General features: G+C 42.5%; 2 protein-coding genes across 3 annotated transcripts; both read left to right on the forward strand.

Annotated features, from left to right (window-relative positions):
- Nucleotides 1–209: 209 nt before the first annotated feature.
- On the forward strand, nt 210–10,425 carry znf512 (zinc finger protein 512). The gene is made up of 16 exons (XM_041064195.1): nt 210–489; nt 1,523–1,655; nt 1,819–1,874; nt 2,049–2,107; nt 2,972–3,546; nt 3,679–3,768; nt 3,949–4,053; nt 4,183–4,307; nt 4,510–4,596; nt 4,888–4,986; nt 5,090–5,257; nt 5,406–5,603; nt 5,774–5,875; nt 6,135–6,197; nt 6,391–6,489; nt 6,639–10,425. Exons 2-16 carry the CDS (start codon nt 1,556–1,558, stop codon nt 7,404–7,406), a joined length of 2,694 nt encoding a protein of 897 aa, XP_040920129.1. The 5' UTR covers nt 210–489; nt 1,523–1,555; the 3' UTR covers nt 7,407–10,425.
- An 859-nt stretch (nt 10,426–11,284) lies between these two features.
- On the forward strand, nt 11,285–27,824 carry gtf3c2 (general transcription factor IIIC, polypeptide 2, beta). 2 transcript variants are annotated; one of them, XM_041064909.1, is made up of 20 exons: nt 11,285–11,412; nt 12,348–12,456; nt 12,674–13,268; nt 13,503–13,603; nt 14,101–14,294; nt 14,448–14,533; nt 14,841–14,918; nt 15,042–15,143; nt 15,258–15,485; nt 15,697–15,808; nt 15,916–16,027; nt 19,842–19,873; nt 20,109–20,238; nt 20,451–20,595; nt 23,420–23,581; nt 24,136–24,214; nt 24,482–24,610; nt 24,750–25,010; nt 25,206–25,313; nt 26,312–27,824. In XM_041064909.1, exons 2-20 carry the CDS (start codon nt 12,384–12,386, stop codon nt 26,510–26,512), a joined length of 2,928 nt encoding a protein of 975 aa, XP_040920843.1. In that variant the 5' UTR covers nt 11,285–11,412; nt 12,348–12,383; the 3' UTR covers nt 26,513–27,824. The 2 variants fall into 2 exon arrangements, with proteins under 2 accessions (XP_040920843.1, XP_040920842.1); XM_041064908.1 differs by having other exon boundaries at nt 11,297–11,565.
- The last annotated feature ends 150 nt before the right edge of the window (nt 27,825–27,974 follow it).

The following is a 27,974-nucleotide window of genomic DNA, read 5'->3' on the forward strand; positions in this document are numbered from 1 at the left end:
AGGCAGCTTTCACATTTACCTGCTTGGGGGGCAATTACCTTAGAAGGTTGGTTACATTATGGTAGACTCATTAACAAAAATTATTTTGTAGAGGCTGTTATTAATATGTTTTTCCTTTATTTTTCCAAAATATTTGCAAGACTATTTCTACACGAGAAAGAAAAAAAATAGATACAAAAGCGATATTTCCGACAGCACGTGAAGGCAGCAGCAGATGCGGGTCTTATTTGTTCTCTCCGGCAGGAGGGCGTTCCTCCTCCTCCTCCTCCGAAGATACTAACACAGTGTGGTGAATTATGCCGGTGTACCGATTCATATTTAGATGCTGACCGAGCTCAGGCTGTATCTCAGAGTTGTTAACACCCGGATCGGGCCTCCCTGGATGTTAGCCTTCCTGGTGTATCACTGCCGGGGGAAAGGCGACAGAGTAGGCCAGGCTCGAAGACATGGAGGCTAACCGTCCTTGCAGAGGGAGTGAGCTGTAGGACGGTAGGCTCTCTCGCATTTCTTCCTCCGTTAAGAAACAATGAAAGGCAGGCAGGTCAGGTTATGGTGGCTCTGCCTGGAGGGGAAACGGCTCGTTAGCAGACTGAGTCCACTTGTTCTGCTTTAGCTGCAGCTTTCGGACGTGTTTTGCTGCTCGTCGTCGTCAAAAGCCAAATGTTATGTTCTTTTTTTTTTTTTTTTTTAATCAACAGACAATAATGATGGTGGGTTGAAGTCATTTAGCCACAGTCCTGGAATGGCTGGTTGTAGGGCTCCATTGGTACAAGAAAAAAAAAGAAAAACACTTTATATTTTTAAAGTTGGACATTTTCTGCAGTTATTTGGTGGCTCTGTGCAGCTTTGGAAGGTAATGGCCTTCAGCGTGACAAACACGGGGACACATCCACATGCAAACACCGTTCAAATGTCAAAGCATGGTTTAAATACAACAAACACACACTGTAAACATAAGGGGTGCTGCAGGACACGGAGCCTCAGGCGTCAACATTATGTCAACAGAACCAGTGTTTGGTATTTTACAGAACCTTAATGTGAAGACTCTGACTCAGATATTCCACCTAAGACCTTTTTGGTGTAACAGAGAAATTTTATTTTGCAATGTTTTGTAAGGACATTTTTTTAAATAATGATTTTTCCAGTTGTACAATAAAATAATCAAATCAAAGTCCAGGTTTGAGGGGATTAAAGTGATGTCTGACTTTTTGAGCAGTTTAAAAACGGTCTGGAAGGAGACACAGTATAAGTGTACCACATTTCCTCAGATAAAGTAATATGTTGATGAGGAGATGTACATGTTTGAAAAGTTAATAAAGCATTAAGATCACTCCATGTAAACCCAAACAGGCTGGTCAAATTATAGGCACATCCTCGTCGTGTCAGATTGTTCACTGACACGACTTCTGATATGTGACCAAGTGGAAGCATAGTAGAATATAAAGTAGAAACCCTAATTAATGACTGAGACATGTCACACTGCCACACTTTTCATGATGTTTTCTTTGTGGCGTGTTTTCAGTGGTGATTTCTTCAGGGTGTCGGCGCTCCTAGAATGGACCCTGCCCACATCGGAGGGGATATGTCACCTCTGTATGTGCCAAGAAAAAGAAAGTCTGTCCAGTCACAACCTAAAAGTGGAGTGCCATGTCCAGGTACAGAGAAATGACATTATTCAGATGATTATAATCAGTGTACACCTGACACTTTAATATCATTTCTGCTGCCTCTGTGTTGAGTATGTAAACGAACGCATCAGTTTTTGTTTAGTGTTTTTTCTTCATTTTGAATCTAATTATTTTTCACTCTTTCCAACAGTTGTTCAGCGAATGCCAGAAAGAGCCTGTGAATCAGATGCAGTTGGATTCCATAAGGTGAGAATGAATATGCAGTATGAGAGGAATGTATGGGAATCTGGTGGCTACCAGGAAATGTCACCAGTGAGAAGTGTTTGAATGTGTTTGTCCATTTCCGTGTTCTAAAGCTTAAAATCTGTGAACTTTCTGCACACCGTTGGATCTTCACAGTTCTGTACTTGAATGTTTTAGAATGACGAGTCTGAAGACCAAGATGCTCTAAAGATGAAAAGAACTTATGGTAGAAAAAGGTAAGAGACTGATCAGACAAACTGCATGATAGATGCTCAGTTTTATTCCTTTCATATCTCTGGAACTGGTTGCACCAGCTGCTTTCATCATTGACTTAAGTTAGTGTTGAGATGCACCCATCACCAAATTAAAGAGCTGTAGTTACTGTACATTCAAACCAGTTATGTAGCAGAGGTTCCTGTTGTGTAGCAGACCAACAACAACCAACAAAAACACTGTTAATGTAACCTCTAATAACTGGTGATAGTGAGTTTTTGCATGTCTACACTCTGACTCTCTGAGCAGTGTGAGGACACCTGGTTTGTCATCATGTTGATCTGAAGCTGTTTTATATTAAATTTCAGCAGCAGCAGAAATGCCTCGGTAATAAATCGTACTTTCCTTCTGACACTGGATCAGTGATGATGAGCTCGAATGAATGAAGTGTAGATATTAAAGATGAATTGATGCTAAAAACGTTTGAGTTTATTTGAACTTTGGTTTATTCATTTAGTGAAAGGGAAAGAGAGATCAGTGTTTAATTAGATTGAAAATAAACAGAAAACCTCACTTGGACCAAGATCGTACCGTAACTGTACTGTCATCCATTCATCTCCTGGGCTTTGACTCAGCCACTGCACAGTCAAGCTGTCATTTGTTGTCTTTTGTTTTCATATGCAGAGCTGTGTTTGTCTCATTGTGCTAATTGGGAAATTTGCTTCAGTCTTTATTTGAAGTATTATTTACCAGATGGTAGAAATAAACAAATACGTCTCTCAGAAAACACCACGTCTTCGTTGATCCGTGTTCTGTGTAACCACCAGTTTAATAACTTTCTATGGTCATTTCTGAAATAATAAGTGTATAATATTCTTTAATCTCAGGTATGAGGACCTCCAGAGTGTTTCCATAGGAACAGTGGATTACCCAACCACCAGCTGCTCAGTGATGTCATCAGGTGACCTGGCCAATGGTGTGGACCCCGGATCCATGGCCCCGCCTTCAGCGAGGCTACCTCCAAGGCTGGTGGCGAAGGATGCGTGGCCTCAAGGCCCAGACGCCGGCAGGGAGCAGTCCCAGCCTCAGGACCAGAGCTGGAACCCCAGCAGGGACAGGGGCCCCGATGCTTGGGCCGCGGGCAGAGACCGACCCCAGGAGCAGGTCTGGAACTCTGGCAGAGAACGAGTGGGACACTCCAGTCAAGACCAGACATGGATAGCAGGCAGGGACAGAGCTCATACTGGGCAGGACCAGGCCTGGATGACAGGTAGGGACCGAGGTCCTGAACAAGGCTGGGCAGCTGGCAGAGACCGAGGCCAGGATCAGGCCTGGAACGCAGGCAGGGATCCAGGACAAGACCGGGCACCGTCAGGGCCAGAGCAGGCATGGGGATCTGCCCGAAACCAAGACCAAGCCTGGAGCAACACGAGCAGAGACAGAGGCCACGTCTGGAGACCTGGTACGTGTTCAGACACAGGCTACGAGTTAGATATCAACGGAAAAGAATGTATTTGTATAGAAACTGTTCTTAGATATATTTTAGCTTTGTGGTTTTGTAGATTGATTTTGTTCTTGCTGTGTTATTTTAAAGACTTGAACATGAAGAAGGTCCAGAGAGTGGAGACGGAGCGAAGCCCTCCTGTTAATAACTTTTCACAGCCACCAGAGGGCAGAGACTCCCGTAAGTTACCACCCAGTCCAATGTTTAATGGGTTAAAACATATCGCAAATCCTTCTCATTTTTTGGTGGATAATACTTCTCCTGATGTACTGAGCACGATGAGCACAGTCAGTTTGCAGAGGTTTGATAGTTTGGATGATACCAGAGGTGGAGCAGCTGAATCTCATGTAAATATTTCAGGTTCAGATGCAGCCAGTGTATGTGAGGCCTCGACAGCCCAGCCCAGCGAGGAGCAGAAACCTCCGGTTCCCTCCACCAAGAAGGAGCCTCCTACCTACCCTCCAGGTGAGAGAGGCTGACCAGTAACTGCAAACAGACTGCAGCTAAGACTTGGACTTTATGTCATCGTACTTTAGATTGGAACGTCTCTACTGTGTAAAATAAATAACGTCTTTATTTGTCAACATCCACCAGGAAGTCAAGAGGAGCGCTGGCAGCTCCAGATCATGGCCAAAGGCAGAGTCACCTGTCCCAAATGTAAGAGTGTGAGCAGGAAGACTGTGGAGGGACTGAAGAAACACATGGAGAACTGCCGACTGGTGAGCACTCAGCGTTTACACATGAGTTAATCTACCTCACTTATAAAGTATAGCAGAGTATAGCAATAAACTCATATATAAATCAGTGAATACACAATCTGCTGTTAGAGAAAACATACACCTCTGTACTGGAGTTTATCCAAACTATAAAACCCACAAACAAACAGTCTCATATGATGTAACTTAAATCTGCCGTGTGCAGCAACCGTTCACCTGTCAGCACTGTGGGAAACAGCTCAAGTCTTCAACAGGGATGAAGTATCACATCATGGCTGACCACAGCCACCTGGTAAGACTGTTCATCTCTCCCTCATCTTCTTTGACTGTTTTTAAACTTTACACATTGAAATATTTTCACTGTCTCAGACACACAGCAACAATTTCTGATTTTCAGCGCTGTAAATTTGTTGTCCATCTCTTGATGAACAAAGCTTTCATTGAAGTAGAGCTGTTGTTTTTCTTGAATGTGTATCATATGTAATGTAATCTCTCATTCATAAATACCGCAGTCTTTGTGGGGTTTGAGATTTACTGAACGGGTCCAACCCTGATTTGAACTGTTTTCTCTTTATGTTTGCAGCCTTCAGCAGACGATGCCAAGGACCTGGACGATCGTGCCATCAAAGACAAACTGCGTAAAATCCTGAAGAGGCTGGGCAAATTAAAATGCTCTAAAGAGGTAAACAGACAAATCATATTCATTTAAGAAAGGAGAACAAGCGAGTGATAAGATGCAGCTTTGATGATGGCATGGTAAAGTGTTTTCCTTTTTTCCGTTTCAGGGCTGTAATGCAGCATTCACCAGTATTATGGGCTATGTATACCACATGAAGAAGTGTGGGAAGGAGGAGTCAGAGCTGGAGAAGATGTTGCTGAATTGCTCACACTGTGGGAAGGCATACAAATCCAAGGCTGGTCTGGAGTACCACCTTAAATCAGAGCATGCTCCTGTGAGTCACGTGTTTCTTAATCTCAGATTATATCAGTATCAAAATATATTTTTAATATCTCCTTCATCCAGTTCAAAATTTAGTTTTAAACTTGAGTGTTAAACCTTATAACATTCTCTTTTAAATTTGTCCACTTCCTGTTCCCCAGACGCCCCAGAAGACTGTGGAGGACGAGGCTCTGAAGGCCCAGAGGGAGGCCAACCCGGAGAGGACGGCCAGCGGCAGGGTGCAGCGAGCCTCGGCACAGGTGGCCAACTTCCACCTGGCCGAAATTGCCAACAATGAGCTGCCAAAAGACTGGCCCAAGAGGAAGTTTCAGTCAGACCTGGTGCCTGATGACAAAAAGGCAAGAGGAGAATCACTTTATATGTTTCGCACTATTTAGAATTATGTAGAGTCCAAATACACAGAGATAATAATGACCACCATAGATGCCAGTATGCTGTTATTATGTTTATGCCCAAATTGGCCTGTGCACTTTCATTTACCTCGTCTTGTTCATGTTGTCCTTCATAGTTGAAATATGCCCGACCAGGGCTCCCGGCCTTCAGCCAGGAGGTGCTGAGGAAGTGGAAGAATGAGGTGAAGCTGCAGAGGAAAGTCCAGTGTCCCAACCAGGTAGAAAACCACACTTTACTTTTTCAGATGATGTGATCACATTTTTCATTCCCCTAACCCTCTGATCAGTGGTGTGAACGAAGGCTGTTTATTATTTATTACAAAATGTTTGGCCTTGCTTGTGTGGGGATGAGGTTTCTATTTGTTAGATTCCTTTAACCTCAGTTGTCTCACGTTTTTCTTTAAAGCTAAATAATCAGGTTGTGTGTGCGGAAATCCATAACGTTGCTTGGATATCATCATTTCCCGTCTTCCTCAGGGTTGTGACTGCACCTACACCAGTGTGTCTGGGCTGAAGGCTCATCTGGGACTCTGTACAAGGGTAAGTCACCTTTCTCCCTTTTGTCTCCTATTGGAATTTGTGGCGACACAAGACACAACATGAAATCATCAAATCATCAAGATCCAAATTATTTTCTGTATTTTCATGACCCTGGTGCAGATAGTCGTTAGCGTGTAGGGGATTCCAGGGCTTGGTGATCGATTCCTGGTTCTCTTATCTGATCTCATTTCAGGGCGACTTTGAGGCTGGAAAATACAGATGTCTCATCTGCAATAAAGAGTTTAACTCTGAGAGTGGAGTGAAATATCACATCAACTCTGTACATTCACAGGTAACAACAAAGTTCACAGCACGTATCTTTAAGTATCTTTAATTTGCTTCTCTCTCTGTTTGTGTTACTGTACGCAGACGACTGCTAACTTGCTCCGACCCTGTCTTGTATTTCCTGTCCTCCTGTCCTTGCCACATGCGTGTCAACAGGACTGGTTTGTCACAAACAAAAAGGCCTCCAAGAAGTTTGAGAAGTTCCTCAAAAACCAGCCCAAGGAGCCTGTCCATAATGTGGAGAAGCAGACTGTGGATCAGTACCACCATCACCATTTCCAGCATCATCAGCAGCAACATCACCACCACCACCACCATCACCACCATCAGCAGCAGCAGCATCATCAGCATCAGCATCAGCATCAGCATCAGCATCAGCTCCAGCCCATGCAGCACCCTCTGCAGCCACTGCATCACCTGCAGCACCAGACCCAGCTCCTCCATCCAGAGCACCAGAACCTCCCTCCTCAGGTGGACACCCAGCTCCAGCAGCCGATGCTCCACTACACCCCTCTAGAGCCTCCTGCAGGACCATTATGGGTGGATATGGACCGGAGAGGCGTCATGCCAGGGCCAGAGCAGGCCCCTATCGATATGGAGATGGCTGAAGTTGACAGACCTGGAGAGGACACCAGCACGATGGTGGCGGTTAAAAGAAGAAAGAAGGGGGAGAGAGGAGGAGAGAGGGGGAAGGCTGATGGGAAGCGGAAGGATTGCTTTGCTTTGGGAGGTGGAGGTGGTGGTGGTAGTGGCGGCAGCAGCAGCAGCAGCAGCAGTAGCAGCAGCAGTAATACCGGCAGCTCATCCAGCGAATCAGAGGTGGAACAGCAGGACAGACAGAGACAGACTGACCAGTGGAATCTGAAACGTCCGGGCATCATGGAACCGCACCCCGAGGCTGGGAAGCGACAAAGGAACGCTTAAAAGGTCCTAAAAGGTGTAAAGGACATTTTCCTTTACATTCATCAGATGCTCTGATGCACCAGAGCTGATTTTAACAAAAGCAGAAAATGATACCATCTGGAGTCCGTCCACACTTTATTAGTTGAGACCGTTCGACATGGAAGAAAACAAACCTACGTTTTTTTTTGACAAGGCAAACAGGTAAGAATGCAGCTTGTGACAGAGCTGCAGTTTGTAACTTCTCATGTTGTGGAAGCTGAGAAAGCTTTAGGGGATGATTCGTACCTGTGAGGAGACCGCAGAGTGTCACTGTGGAAATGAGACACGTCTGGTTCAGAGGCTGTTTGTCTGTATTGAAGTGGTTGTCACTGTATAGCCCCGAGAAATGTAGTTATACCGTTTATCTGTGTGTTTATATGTAAAAGATTCTTTTCATCAACTTTAAACATGTCTCATTCTTTTAAAACGTTTATGTTTACGTTAAAGGGAAAAAGTTGCTCTGAACTGAAGAGAGGATGCTTCACTATAGTATTTTGTTAGACTCGTCTAGTCGCTCTCTCTGAAAACATTTTGTGCCTCTTAAATATAATATATATATATAACTTCATACTACTCATCACTTTTATTACAGCTAATTGGCCTTTTCTGGGCTGAACAACGTAGGAAGTATTAACTTTTCTGCTCAAATTTGATAGAAAAGAGGATCAGTTCTCCCTGGCCTGGATTCCCTCACCTTTCTCCTCCTGTGCCATATTTCTTTATCTTTTTCCTTTTTTTTTTTTTTTTTTTAACTGTAAATTGACCATGAATGGAGTTTGGTTCTTGGCTGGCATCAGGCTTCCAATGTTTGCACCTGTGTAGTGGCTCAGTGCAGTTACATGAGTTCAAAGAAGCGAAGAGAACTGAAGCAAAAAGGCAAAAACTTAACAGATGTACGACCTTAACATTTAGAAGAGCAGTGAGTGAAGCCCAGCTCTAAATGTAGGTTTGAGATGTGTTCTTGTAGTCTCTGAAAAGTTGCTGAGATGTGGGAATCTTTAATTTTCAAAATATCAAAATAATAAATTTTCCGGCGATTAGCTAATTGATCTAATCTGATCTTCTTCTCTGATCTTTGTGTTAAGAATGAACTTTAAGGCTCAATTTTTAAATCATTTTAAACATTCCAAGTTGGACTGTTGTTCACTTAACAGACAAATATCAGCAGGGAATCAAACAAAGCACAGAATTATAATGGTTCTTAATGGTTCATCGAGAAACAACGGCCAATATTTACATATGACGTTAGAGTGCAGATACGTGGTCAGAGTGGATGATCACACGTCCTCCACCTCACTGACACACACATTGAGGTGAAGGAAGGCTAACAGACATTTAAATGTGGAGGGTGAGTGTTTTTCCGGTTGTTCTTCAAAGACAGATCTGCTTTTGTCTCACAGAATATTTAACCAATAGCATGTAGCCTAATGTTTATGTACTCTGCATTTTGTATTTACTATAGTGGCGTATGGTAATGGATGGTTGTCACTGTCATTTGTTTGTGACGTTTAAACACTAATTTGTGTATATATATATTTTTTACAACTTTTTAGCATTTCTGAATGTATCTGGTTATTAGTTTCCCTTCTGTTGTGCACTTCTGTCCAACCAGTTTTCCTCTACAAAGGAGAATTCATTAATCATTTATCATATTTATATATTGGGTTGGATTTGAAACATTCAAAGAGGATTACCCTTTAATCTGTGAATCTGTTTATAACAAACTGTAAAAAAATATTTACTTTATCTGATTCTTTACAAAGTGCTTTACCCTTCTTTGCCCTCCATCAGATGCCTTTCAGAAGAACAGCCTGTGTTGTTTAAGGTTAAAATAGAAAATCTCCAGGTACATGGGAAGTATTTCAAAAAGCATGTTTATGTTTTTGTGTTATTCACCGTGGATCTCATGAACTTGTGGAAAGCAAATCCATCACTGCTTACTGATTTCCATTATTTTATTGGATTTATTGGATCCAAGCAACATTATTTTGGTTCCCTCTCTCCTCCTGTTTGCTTTCTCACTGACTTACTGTACGTGTTTTCCTGTTGCTCTTGAAATACTTTCCATGTCCAATAAGCTTGTGACCAAATCTTTTATCACCATGCATGCACTTTGAACTGTTTGATGGCACAAAGAAAAGCATTGCGCAGCATTAACAGACTACACGTATTTCAAAAAGAACCCTGGATCCCTGACTATATTTTCTTTTATACTTCAAAACAAAAAAGGGTCCATGTGAAATCAGAGCTCAAAATCAGACATTTAATGGCTTAAATTTCTTATTTCATTGGATAAACAACCGTCGTAAGGCTCAGACATGTTCTCACTGTGTTAAAAGCATTGAGGCTTGGACAGTTTGTCTCGGTACTTTGCACCTTGTCTTCCTGCTGTTACTTTATTTATGGTACAGTATGTTTTTCTTAATGCTGCAGCTCAGTCCTATCATCCAGATTTAGTATAAATAAAAAGAGTGCAGAGAGCTAGGGAGGGGCAGCAGAAGTTTTTTTTCCTCATAAAACCTTCAGCTCCTGCAGATGCTGTGTTTCAGGTTAAAATCGTTGATTTGGTCCCGACCTCATGAACTGAAGTTTGTTTTGAAAAAGGTTTCAGTCGAGATGTTTGCTGGAAATAGAAGTTGTGTTATTGACCGTACAGTAAAGAAGCTCTGTGCGTTCCATGAAGAATGAAAATAATGAAAAGCTGTTCTCATGTCTTGTCCCCCGTCGCCACCATAAAGAGGATATTCAGTTATATATGATCTGGGTCAGATTTGAATTAAGATTCAGTTAGTAGCCTTGTACAGTAAACACATAAAGAAAGCACTTAACTTTTTTCATTGTGTGAGACATGATTTCTATTCAAGTGAAAACAGTTATTGTCTCAGCTGACACTACATTAAAAAAACTGTATATTTAATATGTTATTACTTGTTTTTTAGAGGTTATGTGCTGCTATTTCATAGTACCAGCAGTGTTATAACAACAGATAATTAAAGGTTTAATTCATGGTCATTTTGGTCTCTGTGTCCTCAGTAACAAAGATGTGGGTACTGTAAGCTAACAGGTAAGAAAGACACAACACCTGTCCCCCAAGTCAAGTACCTATTACTCCTAATATTTTGTATTTTCTAGATTTTGTCTGTCCACAGGTTCATCCAGCGGGGTCACTCCTCTTGCTTGACCTGCTCACCTCAGCCTTCCTGCAGTAGTGGTCCTCACCTGTCCGGTCTGCTCATCAGAAGGCCTCAGGTGAGCTCCTACACACTGTTTAGCCTGGTCCCCTGTTTTCCTGGGTTTCATGATCAGATTCGCCTCCGTCGTTTCTCATAGTGGTAAAGTAGTTCTCAAAGCCAGCCACCTGTGTCCCTTTGACCCGACAGTCCACTACCACAAACGCAGCTGAACTCAGGTTGCAGCAGGTACATTTCAACCATTGCACCTCAATCAACAGCCTGGGCTTTTGACACAAGGCAGGTTGCATCCATGGATTCATGCTGCTGACACCAAACCATCTAACCATACCATCTGCAGCCTCAGCAGGAGTCCAGCTTCATCAGACCAGGACATGTTTTCCCGTGTTCAACTGTCCAGTTTTGGTGAGCCTGTGCCCACTGAGGCCTCCTGCCTCCTCCTGCAGCCCCAGGATGTTTGATGCGAACATTAACTGTTATGGACCAGTACTTACAAAGAAGTTAAAAAAATAGTCAATGTAAAAATTAACTCAGGGCTGGAGCACTCCTGTATTTAGTGACTTCCACATGATATTTGGTGAATGTCGGTATTGAACCCATCGCTGCCACAGCAGACTGTCGGTGTCATTCCACCTTCTGCCGGTAGGGGGCGGTGTGGGCCACCATATCCGTACAGTAACATGGCGGTCTGATGTAAGCAGAATGTGAGTTTCAGCGACCTGAAGCACTGGAAACGTCGCGGGTGATGTTTACTGTTTCCCGTCCGTGAAAGAATAACGTCAGGAGTTATATGCCGAGTATGTCTCCACGGCTCCGGTGATCTTCTACCGTCTGTTTCCCGGTAGCAGAGTTTGGGATTCGATACCGAGTGAGCGGACTCTAGCTGCCCGGGCTCGGTGCGAGGCTTTTCAGCCCCCGCCACCGGGGAGGAAGCCTCGGTTTTACGCAGGGTGGGTTTTTAACGGTGGCAATATTCGTGCCGGTAACTTCTGTCGGTTGCAGGCCGATTTTTAAAGTGCTGCCGTTATTTAACGACAGCGTAAGAAGCGCCACACTCCACTGCCACTTTAGCCAGTTAGCGTTAGCTGTGTGTGTTAGCTTAGTAGCGTGGCTTGAAGAAGATGTGTGTCACTGGGAAAACAAACGAGTTACAGAAGTTTATTACTTAAACAACTCGCTACTTGATATGTTTCATATTTTAAATACGTGCCGAACCTACAGGCGGCTTAAATCTATCAAAAGTGCGAAATCGTCATCCGTGTATTACCCACGTACACTTGATATTTCGTTTGACAGAATGAAACGGTCACATTACTGAACGAGGTTTGGTCTGTCAGTCTCAGACAGCCGAATATCGATGTATCGTATCGGTATGGTGCCTAGCTCAGCGTCCTAATGATTAGTCAGTTATCAAAGCAGTTACCAGTTATACTTCTGTTGCTCTATTAATTGACTAACCTACAATGCAGGATATGTAAAATAGTGTAAGGATGTCACTGGTGGTGTTATTTACTGTGATCACTGTCACCGTGGCTGATGAGAGTCAGTCCAAACCATAGGAGGAAACAGTTATGATGAAATATTTCTGCATGTGTTTAGTCACTCATTTGTTTGTTTGTACCATATTTGCAGAGTTAATTTTTTACGGATACTGTGGTCTGGTTCATAAGAACAGTAAATGAATCCATGTCTTAATGTCTGTCTGAATTTCTGTTTCTTGTTGTCTGAGCAGCAGCAAAGCCAGGGTTTGAAGAAACGTGTTCCACACATGAAGAGCCATCTGACAACACAGCCACAACGCAAGAACCCAGAGCCTATGGATCCCATTGACTCTGAACAAGGTTTACTGTATCAGCTTTTTGCCTAGATTAGTATATTATGCCTTATAAATATATGACATTGTTTTTTTAATCATTCAAGAACTTGAATTACTAATTTGTGCTCACTTTCTTCCACTCCACTAGTTGTGCATATGGTTGTTATGGAGAAGCTATATCATCTTGCAATTTAATGTATTTTTAATTTTAGTTTATTTAATTGTGTTCACTCTCCTCACAGGGCAAGAGAAGCCATCAGAGCAACAGTGGGATTTAACGCCCAGCTCAAAAGGACGACAACGCAAGAAAAATCCCAAATATTCTGATTATGAAACTGATGGCACATTTGTTGTGCAGAAAACACTTAGAAAGAGTTCAAGGGGCGGAGGGACTACTTCTAAAACGAGTCCGGCAAAGACTGAAAAAGCTGAAAATGATAGACAACAACCTGCAGATGGAGAAAAAGAAGCAACGGACAAAACACCTAAAGAATCTGATGAAAAATCCTCAAAGGACACTCCTAAAAGGTTAGTGAGAGCCAGGAAGACACCGTCGAAAAAGACTCCTGCCAAAAAGACTCCCGCCAAAAAAACTCCTGCTAAAAAAACTTCCACCACCGATGGGGACCTCTTAACTGGAGAGCGTGAAGATGTAGATACTGTGCAGCAGGAAAATGGGACACCAAAGCCAAAGAGAAAGTTTGTAAGGAAGCAGCCTGCACAGAAAGCAACACTGGTTACAGACCCACCATGTGAGGAGCCTCAAGGGGAACGTCCAGCTGAACCTGAGGAGGAGGTTGAACCGGGTGGTCGCCGCAGGAGAGGTGCTGCTAAAGCGTAAGTCTCAGGAAGTCTGTCATTAAATGTTATTTTAATTGAAGTAACGTAGATGATAACAGGCAATATGAACCGAAAGTCGAGAAATGTGTTTGGATACTTTATTCTGTCTGTATACAAAGGGTGAAAAGCTTTGCATGTCTTCAAAACTACAAATGTTCTAAAAGCATATTAGTTCTGAAATGGCAGTGTAGTCATTCAGTGTTAAAAATAATGTAAAACAAACTCTTCCAGGGCTTTGAAGTACCTCCACATCTTGGCAAAAGAAGTGTTTGGTCATCCCAATGATGAGTCAGATCGAGTCACAGAGCGGAAAAGTCCCAAAGGAGTCAAAGGTACAGTGAAAATCCTGCTGCATGTTTGAGCAATTAATGTAGTTTCCTCTTTTAAATCCTCAGTCCGGGCTGAAAGTGCTGTGTCATTCTCATGGCAGTGTGGCTTTCAGTGAGATAAGATAAGAAGCTAATGTACATGTATATGTTCCTGTCGTGCTAGTTGTGTGTCAGGGGTCAGGGCTAGAAGTAGAGATATTATATAAGCTTTTTAGTTTAGTTTTTAATAACCTGCTTGATCAGGACAGTGAGCTCCTGAGTCTACTGTCCCACTGTGCCAGCCGGCAACCGTTAAACATTGCCATATAAGCTGTTGTAATAATCTTGAAATGGTTTGTCTGCTGAATTTTCAGAATATTGACAATTATGTATATCAACAACGCAAAGTAAAATTACCTGCACTTTAAGAGAAGAATTTATTTGTATCACCCATCTGTACTACTGGCACTAAAAATCTCCATCTACACTGACTTTAATGATTCCTGTTCACATTCCCGCAGTGCGTAAAGGCCAAAAGAGGAAACGCTGTGATTTTAACAGTGATGCAGAAGATGATGAGGACTTCGTGCCAGACGCTGAGGAAGACGAGGTTGAGGAGATGGAAGATGAAGAAGAAGCAGAGGGCTCAGATTTGGACTTAAGCTTCGGGACAGGTGGACGAAGTCCAGGATTTCGTCTCATCAACAGGAGCAATGTTAGTCATGTTCTAATCTTTACTATGTTTCTTTGAAATGTTCTTGAAATTTCACTAACAAAATTCACAAGTCAGGGGTTCGTAACTGTGACGAGATCACAGCCATTCATGAATAATTATAATTTAAATAATTATCGTCTCTTTCTCCTGCAGACAGGCTCCAACGCCAAGACCCCCAACGGACTGACCATGAATGTCATGAAAACTGTCTGGGAGTCCTTTGAGGCGACCAAGAAATTGTAAGTCGCTTCACTCACTGCTGCGGCCGGGCTGTGGTTGTTTCTGCTCGCCTTGTTTTAACTTATTTGTAGAGATAAAAAATTAAATAGCCTCAGATGTTTCAGGACTAAAAACATTTTTTTAGCATGTCATATTGACTGTTCAACATTATGTCAACTTTCTAACCACATACTGCACATAAAACTCAGCCATGATATTATTTCACAAACAAAATGCCACTAAAGTGCAGAATAACACTGGAGAAACAGACTAGTATTGTTATTTTTAGTCTTAACGGGCAGTCATGGTGTGTTTGTGTGTTTTCAGCCGGGAGGAGCACTACAGCAGCTGGGTGTTCCCAGAGTGGGTCCCCACCACGAGTGATTGGCACCTTGTACCACAAAGGTAGTTAACCTTCAGCCTTTAACTGTAATTAGTGAATTAATCCAGCTTAGTCCCCCTCCCTCTGCTGTGCGTCTCAAAAGTAGATTGATAGTTAAATGTTTGTGTGTCGTATATGTTACTTAGTGATTTGGAGAAATACCTGCCTCAGGAGCTTTGCTCAGCTGCTTTCAAAGTGTCCAGAGAAGGCCTCAGTAAGGAGGAGACACCTTTGCAAAGGCTCAGCAGGTGAGACTGATCGTCATTGTCAAAGTCAGATCTGGTATCTTTGAAGTTAAGAAAAAAAAAACCCCAGTAATTTATTCTTGATTTTAAAGCCTTTGTGTTAATGTAACTGACCAGGTTTGCAGCAGAGTCCGCTCACCCAGAACGCTGGGACATGCTGCTGTATGCTGGGGGACCGGTCTGGGCCATGGAGTGGTGTCCGACACCTGATGGTGCTCCGGCCACCCAGTACATCGCTCTGGCCTGTCATCGAGGGATGGACGACCAGCACCACGTCAACAAGACATACGCTGGACCTGGACTCATTCAGCTGTGGGACGTGGGCAAGCTGGAGTACAACAGCAGGTACAGATGAAGTGGGTGCAGTGGTGTTATTTGAAGGCTGATGGTGAATTTCTTTGGTTTGTTAGTTTAGGGATCAAATTCTTAATAAATCCCAAATGTTGGTCTTTCTCATTTTTATTGTTTAAAAAAAAAAAGGATAATCTCTGGATTATTTTCCCCTTCCTTTTTTTTTTGTCACATTCTGTCTCTTTCCTCCTCCTTGTCGCTGCAGGCCGGACTGCCAGCCGGTCTTGGCCTATGGCTTGGCCCAGGACAAAGGCTTCATCTGGGATCTGAAGTGGTGTCCTGCAGGAGGCTGGGAGCTCCCCAGCTGTGGCAGAAAGGTGAGGTGTTTTTAAAGTGGGCTTCCACCTACATGAGATTTTGAAAGCCAGTACTTGCAGATTGGCTAATATTTCATTCAAAAACTTTAAATCTCTCACCCCCAAAGGATCCTTTCCTGCCCAGACTGGGTCTTCTGGCAGCTGCCACCTCCACCGGCGTGGTCACCATTTACAGCCTGCCCCACCCTAATGCTCTGCACTCCAACAAGAAGCTCCCTGGTAAGACTGTGGTTATTGAACCAAACTGGCTTTCCCTTCAAATTTATTTGCAGTCTTTATAACAATTCAATTACAAGTATCACAACGATATAGTGGCCTCATGGTTTTCCTTAACTCTAAAATTTATCAATGCTCAACCCTACCCTCACCATAGACAATGAAGTGTGTCTGGTGTTCAGCAGAGGGCAGTGTTGCCTTTCCAGAGCCTGAAGTCAGTGTGCTGGATACCTGATTGCTGCTGTAGCCTGTGAGGACACAGGACTGCAGTAAAGCAGTGCTTCAGTGATGATTACTGATTTTAACATGGGCTTTGCTGCAGTGCATGTCACACCTCCTTTATTCATTAAACATGACGCCAAAGAAAAATAAATAATAAGTTAACAGGTTAGATCCATTCCGCCTTTAAACCGCTTCCAGTATCTGTTCAGCACGACGTCTTCAAATTTCTAAAACTGACTTAAACTGTTAACTAATTATCAGAATTGTTGCTGATTAATGTCCTAACAATCAGCCTAATCCATTAATTGTTTCAACACTAGTCCGACTGTGATGATTGTTGGTTACAGACATGCATACATAATGTGATTAACCCAAACTTAAGTATGTAATCAATCAAACAGCACCATATCCATCACACCGGTCATGCACATCATTAACTGGATGGGATGTCACATTCGATACAAGGACAGCATCCATGAAGGCCTTCTGTTCTTGTGTGTCTGTATTTAGGGCTTGGGGGGGTCTATCAAACTGTTTAATGCAGCTTTAACAATGGTGGTAGTTAACTGGTCCTCTGAAAGACTCGAAAACACATACACAAACACACACATACGCACAGTGCTCTGCAGGAGTGTGAGTACATGCTGACGTTATGGATGGTGGAGCCTGTGGTCCAGTCCATTCACATCCCTGCATCAGCTGCCTCTGGGGCTCCGCTGATAGAAGACTGTATGAATGAGATTAATGGCGAGCTAAACTGCCACATCCATCATACACAGAAACCTGGTTATGTCTACACGTGTGCGTGTTTATCTGCCTGTGTCTGCCCAGCGGTACCAGCTAATCTGATTCAACACTACGCCGGATCATAGCATTTCAAACACCTCGGAAATAAACACTCACACACTCTGGCTTATATCAGTCAACACAACCTTCTTACATCCCGTTAGGCCTCATCGTTGGGGCATATCCTGTCTGTAGTGCAGTGCAACATGAGGATTGGACAGTAGGTTGTTGATATTGAAATGAAATACAGTGCATTGGGTGACAACAGACTCCAGTGTATTACACTTGGCTTGGTTTTACAATTAAGAAAGATTTTCAGTGCTGTAGTTTGGATATAAAAAGCAATATAAAGCCTGACATTTCCATTCTCTTTTTTTTTTCCTTTTCCCCGTTGCTTCATGGCCTTTGGTTTCCATTTTATTTTGTAGCCATGGGTCATTGGGTCTGGTTTCCAAAGAGCTACTCCATCAGCCCCCTGCTTCCAACCATAGGTTATAGTTATTGGATAGAAAGGTTGCAGAGTGCTCACATTTGAAGATACTGTCTCCTAAACATGCACAAAGATGACTCCAGAGGAGAACCTGAACTTGGACAAAAACTGAGCTTTTCAAGCTTCAGCTTTCTGTCAGCGTGAAGGTCCAGATGTTGCCTCAGAATGTTCTCCACTTGTGTAGGAATTCAAATTCTTACTCAAGTTTTTGTTGGCCCAAAATAATTTAAATTTAAATATAGCGTGCAGAGAGACACACACCTTGACAGGCAACGTCAGTGGCTAGATTGCAGTCCCATGGGACTTTCCTGGTTGCTTTAAAGACCCCTGACCTTTCTCATGGGCCCCTGGACTCCTGACTAAATCTAATGGCCAGATTTACATGAATATGGGGTTTTTATTCTTATCCTCGCAAAGTCACACAAATTAAAAAGCGTGGACCACCAAGCCACAGCATTCATTTGTTTCATAGGCTTTCACCAAATCACTTGCAAGCAGACTTTGCTGCCATGTGTGATTTTGGGCTGCTGACCTGGAGTTTATTCTGCTGGCAGCTCCACTGTTATTTTTAATTTACTTATCTTGAACTGAACCCAGAGAGAAGGCGGAGGGATGGAGAAGGTATTTAGCCAAGGGAAAAGTGGCCAGTGAATTTCTTTACAGCTATGGCTTCCTGCAGCCTGACATGATGAGTGCTAATTGAAAGCAGACTACGTATCCTACACAACCATGGATGGAAATCATTTCTGTGTGCTTCGGTATCAGCTGAAAGGGTTAAAGGTGAAATTGGCTTGGGCAGGGTTAAACAGGGTGTGTGCGTCTCTCTCCAGCAGCCCAGTGCTGTTTGCGTCAGATAATAATAAATGGCTTTTGTCCATCCAGTCACCAGAATGAATGAGCAAGTGAATGAGAAGAGGAGGCTGTTAAAGCTGCAGAACTGGAGGGCGGGTTGGGAGGTTGGTGGGGGGGTGGGGGGTGGGGTTGTGTGTGTAGAGGGCAACGCATGGTAGAAGAAAAAAGACAAAAGGGGGATTGTGGGATGCCGTTGTGAACGCACATAATTTACAGTGCCGTTCTCCATCAGACAAGGATCTATAATTGAAATGACAAAGAAGATGCATCACCGAGCCAGTTGTTAGTGTTGGAAGCTATGAATTTTAGGTCTAGTAGCTGACACCTCTTGTATCCCTACTCTGTCAATCATCAAAGACTTAACGTGCGTCAGTGTGTGTAGTGCTGTTAGACACTGTAAGAAACACTCTGTTTATCAGAAGCCAGTTTAGCGTTTATGCTTTTTAGATTAAGATTTAAAATGTAAGTTTACAGGTGAAGTTCATGGTTTAGAATCGGTTTAGGTTCGAGGAGGGTAACATTAACTGTATTAATGTTCACTTATTGCCACTTTAACACAGAAACCCTGTGTAGGATGAAGACTAATTACCCTCATCAGTTACACCAGACTGTTGGTCACAATGAAATAATGTGATGATGAGTATTTTGTCAAAATGGTTGATTCATAGAAAGAAAATTCAGGGCTATAGTTAATTCTGTAGTCACAATATAATAGTTTAGCATTTACTTTTATATCTTGACTTCACTAATGTCAAAGCTAAATATGCCAGACCTTTGTTTGGCCTCGGTCAGGTGCAGCATTGTGAATCCATGTTGGATAACATGAGTCGACATATTCTTACTGACAGTAGGTTTGGGTTCATCCTGGGTCTTCTCATTGATCTTGAGAGGTAAAAAGAGTAGGTTCTTAATTTAGGACTCGATTTAAGACTCAAGGGGTTTATATAGAAGTTCGCCGTTCATGTTCGCCATTGGATGAACTGTACCTTAGGTTAACTTTGGTGGATCCCTGACTTTTCATCTAGCTCCATCAACTGGTCAAAGTTTCAAACTACAGAGGTCAAAGCAGCAGCGCTTTCATCCAAACAAGGTTTAGAGTGGAGTTGTTCTCTCTTATGGGGAACACCCACCTACTGTAGGCATGGTAACATGGGATCAGTAGCATGTTAATGTGCTTTTCTTTGCGTAGTGTACTAACTGTTACCATGTCAGAGTGCTCATGCTCCAGCTGAGAACACAGCTGAGTCTAAAGCTGCCAGTGTTCAGTCTCAGAAGTGCTTGTCTGATGATTCGGTGGCTTTACAGTCCCCCTACCCTGACATTTGTCTGTCTGTCCAACACTAGACTAGACTTGTTCTCTGAAAATGTTCATTGTTATGCTCATGATATAGACTCCGGGGCTTAATTTTATTTATCATCGATGATAAACAGTTGTTCCGTTGTCTGATTCTCTGTTTCCCTTCACAGGAAAAGCCAGCAAACAGCTGCCAATATATCAGGTAGGCTCCTACTAAAAATGTCTTTGTCTCAAGTCTGTGTATGTCTCCAGTTAAATTTTGCCCACTCTCACATAAAGTCATTAAATACTTAAAATGTAGAGTAATACTGTAAATGTCGAGCATATGACGGAGGATGATGGGAAAATATACTGTCCCACCCTGTGTTTTTATTACTGTTATCATTCTGTTATTGTAGTTTCAGTGATGTTTGTTTTTCCTCTCTTGCTTTCTGCAGGCAGACGGAGTATTGACACTGAAGCTTGGCGCCTTCAAAGCCCCTCGGCATGAAAAAAGTGGACAAGTCCTGTCTATGGACTGGCTGCCTGAAAAACCACACAATATAATGGCTATTGGATTTTATGAAGGTATGAATTGATTTCCTGGAGATGTTCAAGATTAATTTGTTTAGGGTTTGAAAGAGCAAATAAATGAGCAGTCTGGATCCCTCCAGGTTCATCTGTCTGCATCTCGACTTCTGTTCTCTGGTGTCTGGGTTAGAAGAATATAATTTAAGTCCATTATTTTCTGTGTTTACATGGTCTCTTTATCACGTTCTTTCTTTTATCTCTGTGTCCAGGTGTAGTAGGTCTTTGGGATCTGACCACAAAGTCTGCGTTGTTGCGAGTGCGAGAGTCAGACGGATCTCTGAGTCTGCTGCCCTATCGATGCTTGCTCGCTCACGACCACGCTGTCCGGGCCCTGGCCTTCTGTCCTGCCTCCAGGTAGATGCTCTCACCCTGAACTCACCTGTGTCCTGATGCAGCAGTTACGGAAAATCACATTTATCATTAGTTATCTGCAAATTTTGCATCAATGCTTGTTGTACGAAAAGGAAAAGTCAAAGAAAACCTTGGGAAGCGTCATTGAAGAGAGAATTGGATTTCAGGGTTTTCTGTTTGCTTGTTTGTCTTTTTTGTTTTTTTTTTGTTCATCCGCTTTAGTTTGGCAGTTTTATTCACAGTCAATTTAAAAGGTGGGCCGATCGCAGCTCTAGTACCCGCTGCCAAAAGCATCCCAATAAATCCTGAACACAGAAAGTTGTTCTGAAGTTTGGCAGAAAAGCTCTTGCTCCAGTGTACTCTGAGGCTCTAATTCAAAATGTAGGGTACAAGGCCAAGCATGCAGCCACGTCCTCTCTGAGCTATCACCATTCAGATGTGGTAACCTCACTTATCTCTCTACAAGTCAACATCCACTGACCTTCAGGCTGCAGCCTTCCTGTGCTCAGAACACCCCGAGTAAGACCTTCTGTAAATTACTCCAAGGCTCGATCTTCCTGCTACGAATATTAATCCAAGTTTAGACCTTCAGAGAAAACAGGTCAGGAATGTTGAACGAGGAGAAACAGCCATTTTGAGGAAAAGCCAGTTTATTTGTACAGCACCTTTCAAACTCGTTTTGGTGTTATTTATTCCTTCAGGAGGGATTCAGCCTCTTTATTTCTGAGGAACAAACGCGTTGCATTGTTCCTACAATACTTACAAGGCAGTAGAACCAAACTGCAGGTGGAAAAGCTCCTTAATTCTAATTCACTTCAGACAAACTGCTCCTAACTTTGTTGATGTGAGCTCATCCCAAACCCTGATACACACTCTGTGTGAGCACAGAGGTGAAGACCGACTGTCCAATAACCGTTAAAACATTATAGCTCAAGGTTTCACTTTAACCCTCGTAGGGACTGTCTCATTCCCCTCACATTATTTTTCTCTGCTCCATTACTCAGCTGATGTATGTGTAGATGAGGGGAAAGATGGAGGGGTCATTTACATCACCCGTGTCCGCCACAAGGATTCACTGACAGCGCTGACGTGCAGTGCGAGTCAGCAGAAGAAGTAAAGCAATATCCCAGGCCAAATTATTAAAAATCTTATACTGACTGCTCGGTGTGTCGTCCACCTCTGATGTCTGATGGGGTTTTTTTAAACAGCTCCAGTAATGGCAGTCTCTCTAAAATCCGCAGTGAGGATAAATCCGCACAGTCATCTTTTAAGGTGCAGCTGAGCCACCTAAAAAAAAAAAGATGAATATGGTTTTTTACTGTCACGTGATGTAAATTACTTCGTAAAGGTTTTTCTGCCTTGACATGAACAGTTTTGGGAGAACAGCTGAGATAACAGTTTTAGGAGAAATGCTTAAAAAACATTTTTTAACGAGATTTTTTAAAGTGTGTTCAGCGGCAGCTCAAACTATGAGATATTAGCATCAGCTTCCAAACTCCATCATTCATCGGTTCAGTCTTCGTCTTAGATGTCAGTTCAGGACTTGAGCCAGAGTGTGTTGTTCACATGACGATGACATGATGAGACTGTTGGTCAACTACTGACAGCTAATGCTTACAGACAGTAAGCAACCATGGGTTATACTCTAAGAGCAGCTCATAATGTTTTGTTTTGTGTGACTAACTGTTCTTAAATTAATTATGAATAAATTCTGTACTGTAAATATTTTAATTGCCAAGTACTTTGCGAAAAATTAACGATGAACAATTTACAGAGCTCTGTCTGTGTTTGCTGTCAGTCTCCACTGTTGCTCCTTACCTGGTTCTCCCACAGCAGCATTTTGTCTAATCTCCTCCTCCTCCTCCACCACTGTTACATCTCTCTTCATTAGCTACAGCGCTCCATTCCTGACCCTCTCTTGCTGCTTCAGTTGCCACAGCAGCACTGGTTGAAGCCTGGAGATATTCTAAACAGCATAAGCGAATAGCTAATCACAGACTGTTCAGCGTCGCCATGTGTGTTTTCTTAAGTTTCAAGGTGTTCTGGTCCAGACTGCCTTTGCACCTCTTCAGGACGAGCCCTTTGCAGTCTTTAACAATAAATAAAACATATTCATTTAGCGATCAGTATTGATACTGTGACAGGCCACCGCAAATAAATCAGTGTATGGGAAACAATGCAGCACTAACATCACCGCGTTATCATTTATCTCTTCCCAGATCTGAGACTAATTTGATGAACCGCCGTGTTAGTCTGTCCGTTTTTTAACCGTTTGTCAGTGTCAGCTCATGGTTTTCTGTAAAGACCAGTCTAAAAGGTATGGACCTAAAGTTGAGCTAAAGGTGAATAAGAAGATTAATTCTGCAGCAGAGAGACTTGTGAGGACACATATCTTGTCTGGATCACTGCTTTTTAATTACACAGCCATGTTGAAAGAGATACCACCCCTCTCTCTCTCTCTCTCTCTGTTCTACTTCAGTGTCTCTTTTCTTTTTTCTCACCTGAACAGTTTGTCATCTTTTCTCCTCTCCACACTCATACACCACTGTTTTTGTCTAAGTGAAGTCTGATTGTATTGATTGCCGTGTCTTCATTTGTTTTATGGCAGACTCTTCTGTCAGATTTGATCAATGTTATTGGGATGATCCATTTTAGCTCTGTTCAAGCATTGCATTAAAAGTAAATTCACATATTCAGTCATTTTTATATATTTTCCACTGATGGAAAATCATGGTTTGCTTCCCACCGTTAATGCGTCTTATATCAAAAATGGACACTGAGACTTTTCATCTGTCAAACTGTCAAACTTTTCCTCTTTTTGTCTCAGACACCTGTTGGTGACAGCAGGAGAAGACCGTTACGTGAAGACGTGGGATCTGCGGAGGCGCGATGATCCAGTCACTGTTCAGAAACGCTATCTGACCAATGAAATCTACTGGCCACTGAATGCACCTGGCCTCTTGATGGCCCAGGACTCCGCCTATGTAGCGTAAGACAGCTTCTCTGTTTACCTGTCAGCGCTGCTTCACAAATTCATAACATTTACATGACAAATTCCATAAAGACACATTATTTAGTCCAGTACAACAACAACATCTACAGCCTCACAACCAACCACAGCCTTTTTCCACTGCAGGAACTAAACAACCTTTAACTGAAGGCGTAGACATTGTCCCAGGTGCTGCTTTAATATCCACTGAAACTCCTTCTTACAGGTCGTTAAGTTTCTAGAAAAAAAAAGGTGTAAACAAAAACTGATTATTATAGCTTGATGTTTTGCGCTCCAGTGATTTAGTGCCCCCAGGCCTCCTGTTATGAATTTGTAGTGTTCAGCCCAAGATGAAGTAACTGCTCATGACATGAAATGCATTATTTTCTTGACAAATCTCATCCAGAGCCGTACAGGACGTTTAACAACTGCTAACACTGACTTTGACATATAAAATTACCTTTTGAGTTTGCTGTGTCATAACTTCGTTCTCTCGTTTCCTTTCTTCTGCCTGTTGTGTTTAATTCTGTCGGTTTTTATTTTTTTATATTTAGGAAGGGTTCACAGGGGGTCCATTACTTTGACCATTACATGTCCTCCCTCTTTGCAGTTCCTAGGACTGGCACTCTGTGGGTGAGTGTGCCTTTGTTGTAATCTTCCATCTTTCAGTTGTCGAAGAAGTGGCAAGAACATATATCTATGTTCAAACCCACATATCTGAGGAACATTCATGTCACACACTGACCCATGTTCACCTTAACGGATTGTTAGTTTGGTTTTTTTAAAACCAGGAGAATTTAATTGTGTGATATTCCAGACAAAATCTGAAATGTGGTTTTAATTCAAGAGAAAACTGGTTAATATTTCAATGCTGACTGGTCTGGTTCTGTTTTATTGCAGTCCATATCTTACACTAGTTGGCTGAACAGCATGGTGACATCAGACAGCCTCGGTGAGGTGATCCTCGCCCTGTTACCTCAGATGACCTGCAGTCCTCCATACCTCAAACGCACAATAGAGAGACGATTTGTAGGTTTGCTTTTTTTTTTTGCTCAGATTTTTTACCTGAAACATAAACTTTGCATGTAAAACAATGTGAATATGACAGAAACACATATTTGCTAACAGTCCCTTTTATTCACCTGTTTGCCTCCTGCTGTGTCTTCAGCCCGTCTACTTCACATCTCTGGTGCCTTTTGATTCAACTGAAGAAGAAACTCAAGAGACGGGAGGAGCGGAGGAGGAGGGAGGTGGTGCTGAAGAGCAGGAACAGGAAGGAGGGGAGACAGAAGGACGGGATAATGGGACTGAAGGAGGGCATGAGAACGGAGGAGGAAGAGGCAGAAATGACAAAGGTTCCCCTCTACGTTTCCAGACATACAGAGAAGCTGTGAAGAAATACTGCCTCCACCACACGGACAATAATATGGTGGGTAAATGGACGGGTACAATGATAATGATCTTTATGTGTAGAACACAAAGACGAAAGTCAGACAATCCCCAATTTTTCATGAATGCACATCAGAATATTTGTAGAAAAGCTCATCGATTCAGTGACCGTGCCATTCGCTATCGTTGCAGCTCCACATTTAACACTGCAATAATCATCTCCTCTGACTTCCAGCGAACCTTTGCAGGAAGTGAGAAGCGAGCCGCGTGGAAACGCATGAAAGACACAGAAGTGAAGACAAAGATGAACCTGGATGAGATGCCACTGGCTGCACTACACAAGGTATCACACACACACTCACACGTACACACACACAGTGCCAAACATCGTCAGACTCCTGCTGCAGCTCAACATGGAGAAGAAGAAGAAAAGAGAAACATAAACGCTAGAATGAAAGGAAAGGAAACAGAGGTAAGATCTGGCAGAGGAGCCTCTTCCTCCTCCTCCTCCTCCCTCCTCTTTCTCCTCCTCTGATGGGCACCTATAAAGACGGACTGAATGTAATGATGTGTAAAATGAGAAAAATGTCACCCTCAGTGGAAAGAGGGAGGGGGAGATGGAAAGCGGCCATTTGAGGATTTGATGTGTTTAATTTTAAGAGAGGCAGAGTTGAGGGTGTCGCCGCGCCCTCTGGGATGGGATGATGGACGGACACTTCACGGGACAATCTCAAAAAACAAAACGCCATCGGGTTTAGTGACTGGCTGTTTTTCTGAAGGGGGGTGGGGGGTAAATGGATTAGAAAGAGGGAGTGAGTGACTCGAGAAGTGGAAAAGAAAAAATGAAAAGAAGAGGCACACCTGGAGGATTTATAGTGATGGAGACTGGGGTAGATAAGCATCAGTAAAGGAAAGGAAGGAGGAGGCAGCGGTATTGACTTGCTGAGAGCTACAGCTGACTCATTCACAGAGGAGGAACAAAAACGTACTTGAATTAATGTTTTGTTAGTTTCTAATAACAATAAGTCAAGTTGAAGTAAAAATAGTGCCTGAAAAAAAAACACATTTACACATTTCCGACAGTGTCACCTAACACTGGACATTATGAATGATAAAGGTCGAATTCATGGCAGAGCTGTTGTATTAAAGTGGCCACTGAGTGTATGGGCATCATGAGGGAAAGCAGGGGTAACTTGATATGATGGGGAACATCACAGGCATGGCTCTGAACAGCTATGTTACTGGTGTGCTTCAGTCAAAGAGCTTGTGGATGTTGAGCTGTTGATGTTACTGTGAGCACAGAAAAGAAACTTTCACCATCTTTCTTCCTCCTCTCCTCAGGTGCGTTTCAACCCGAACATGAACTGCCACACCTGGGTGGTGTCTGGAGGCCAGACGGGGCTGGTCAGACTGAACTGTCTTCAGAGTATGATCAGCTCTCACGTCAAGGATAAGATAAGTGAGAACCAGGCCCAGTTCAATGCACTGTACTCACCAAAAGAGCAGAAGGAGGCCGTCCAAACTGTGACGAAGCAGCTATAGCAAGACTTCAGCTTCAGAATCAGAAGGTGGATCACACTGTCACACGAGTGTATGACTGCAAAAACACAAGCCTGCAAAAACAAAAAGTATTTAAAGAGTGGTGAAAAAATATTCGTTTTCATTTGCACATACAGTATACGTTATCTTTTTCATTTCATGTTTCAAGTGGCCAACAAACAAATGATCGACCTTATCCACTTTAAACTTAAGTAGGAAAAATGAAACGATTTGCTGGTTCATTGCATTTCTTCAACAGCGGCTCGATAAATACTCCCCCATGAAACTGTTCCTCTCATGGGAATTCAGCTTTGGTTAATGGGGAACCACAGGTAAGTGAATCCTCCTATGACTCGTGTTTCCACAGACTGAATGTTGATCTGCTTTACCTCCCTCCAAATGTCTCATGGACATAACTATTTCAGTCCTTTTACACCATATTATGATCAGAAGTGACAGTTTATTTGCATCCAGGCAGTTAGAGTGTGGCTGACAGTGCCTTGTTTAAAACGTTAGCAGGTTGTACCTGTTGATTATTGATTCTAAGTAAATCAGATTGGGTTTCTGGTGATATGAATGACTGAGCAGCAAACTGTGAGAAACTGGGTAAACCTCAGCCTTTTCATTATTGTGACAAATATTTCTGTTTCTAATCAGCGAGACATTCCATTGCTGCTCATCATGAATTTCAGTTTTTGCGTTTCTTTGCCTTATCAGTGAGTTTTCAGCCACAAGAATGTCGTCGCATCAGTCGCTCGATCAAAACCACTTGTGTTGTTTCAGACTCTTAGGTTCTCTTAGACTCTCTTTTATGATTTTTTTATAGTACCCTAAAAGTACACTCTCTGATTTGTTCTTAATGCCCCAAAATCTCCCACCACCTCAGTGCTGATGTTTTAAAACTGCGAACTGTGCTGAGTTTCAAAACATCAGTAACAACGCTGGAAAATCAGTGTATCTTTTAAGATTATTTTTGCTGCTGTATTTTTGTAATTGTATTGTGTAATTTCTCTTTTGTTATGTTCAACTACTCAGGTTATAACTGAAGGGAAATACTTGAACATACTTTTTAGGTCTTTTTCTGTCTTTTTTTACCTGTTAAATTTATTTCTGCTGTTGTTATTCTGATAATTCAAAGGTTTTGATTCACAATTTTGTAATTATAACAGCTGCAGACTTAATTTATTTTTCAGTGTCTGAAAAAATTAAGAGATGTAATTATTTACAGACGTAGCTGTCTCTTCTTTTGAGACTCTGTTTAGCTTTGTTTTATTTTTGAAATGTTGCATATAATAAATGTTTTTGTAATAAATAAATAATAAAGATGAGATTGAAAATTCTTGGCCTCAGCAAAACAGTCTCATCACAAAGTCTATCAGTAGCTGCTCTGGAGCTTTCGATCGTATCACATGATCTTCATCAGCAGTGTGAGTTTGCCAACTTGTCGAGGAACCGCAGACGTCAG

Source organism: Toxotes jaculatrix, chromosome 19 (assembly GCF_017976425.1).
Source record: "Toxotes jaculatrix isolate fToxJac2 chromosome 19, fToxJac2.pri, whole genome shotgun sequence".
Classification (NCBI taxonomy): Eukaryota; Metazoa; Chordata; class Actinopteri; family Toxotidae; genus Toxotes; species Toxotes jaculatrix.

Excerpts from the sequence above, each read along its gene's own strand:
- znf512 (XM_041064195.1), top strand. The coding sequence starts at position 1,556 with ATGGACCCTGCCCACATCGGAGGGGATATGTCACCTCTGTATGTGCCA. Across the intron at positions 2,108-2,971 it reads AGAACTTATGGTAGAAAAAG|GTATGAGGACCTCCAGAGTG; the intron begins GTAAGAGACTGA and ends CTTTAATCTCAG. Across the intron at positions 3,769-3,948 it reads ACCAGAGGGCAGAGACTCCC|GTTCAGATGCAGCCAGTGTA; the intron begins GTAAGTTACCAC and ends TAAATATTTCAG.
- gtf3c2 (XM_041064909.1), top strand. The coding sequence starts at position 12,384 with ATGAAGAGCCATCTGACAACACAGCCACAACGCAAGAACCCAGAGCCT. Across the intron at positions 14,919-15,041 it reads TGGCACCTTGTACCACAAAG|TGATTTGGAGAAATACCTGC; the intron begins GTAGTTAACCTT and ends TATGTTACTTAG. Across the intron at positions 16,028-19,841 it reads CTCCAACAAGAAGCTCCCTG|GAAAAGCCAGCAAACAGCTG; the intron begins GTAAGACTGTGG and ends TTCCCTTCACAG.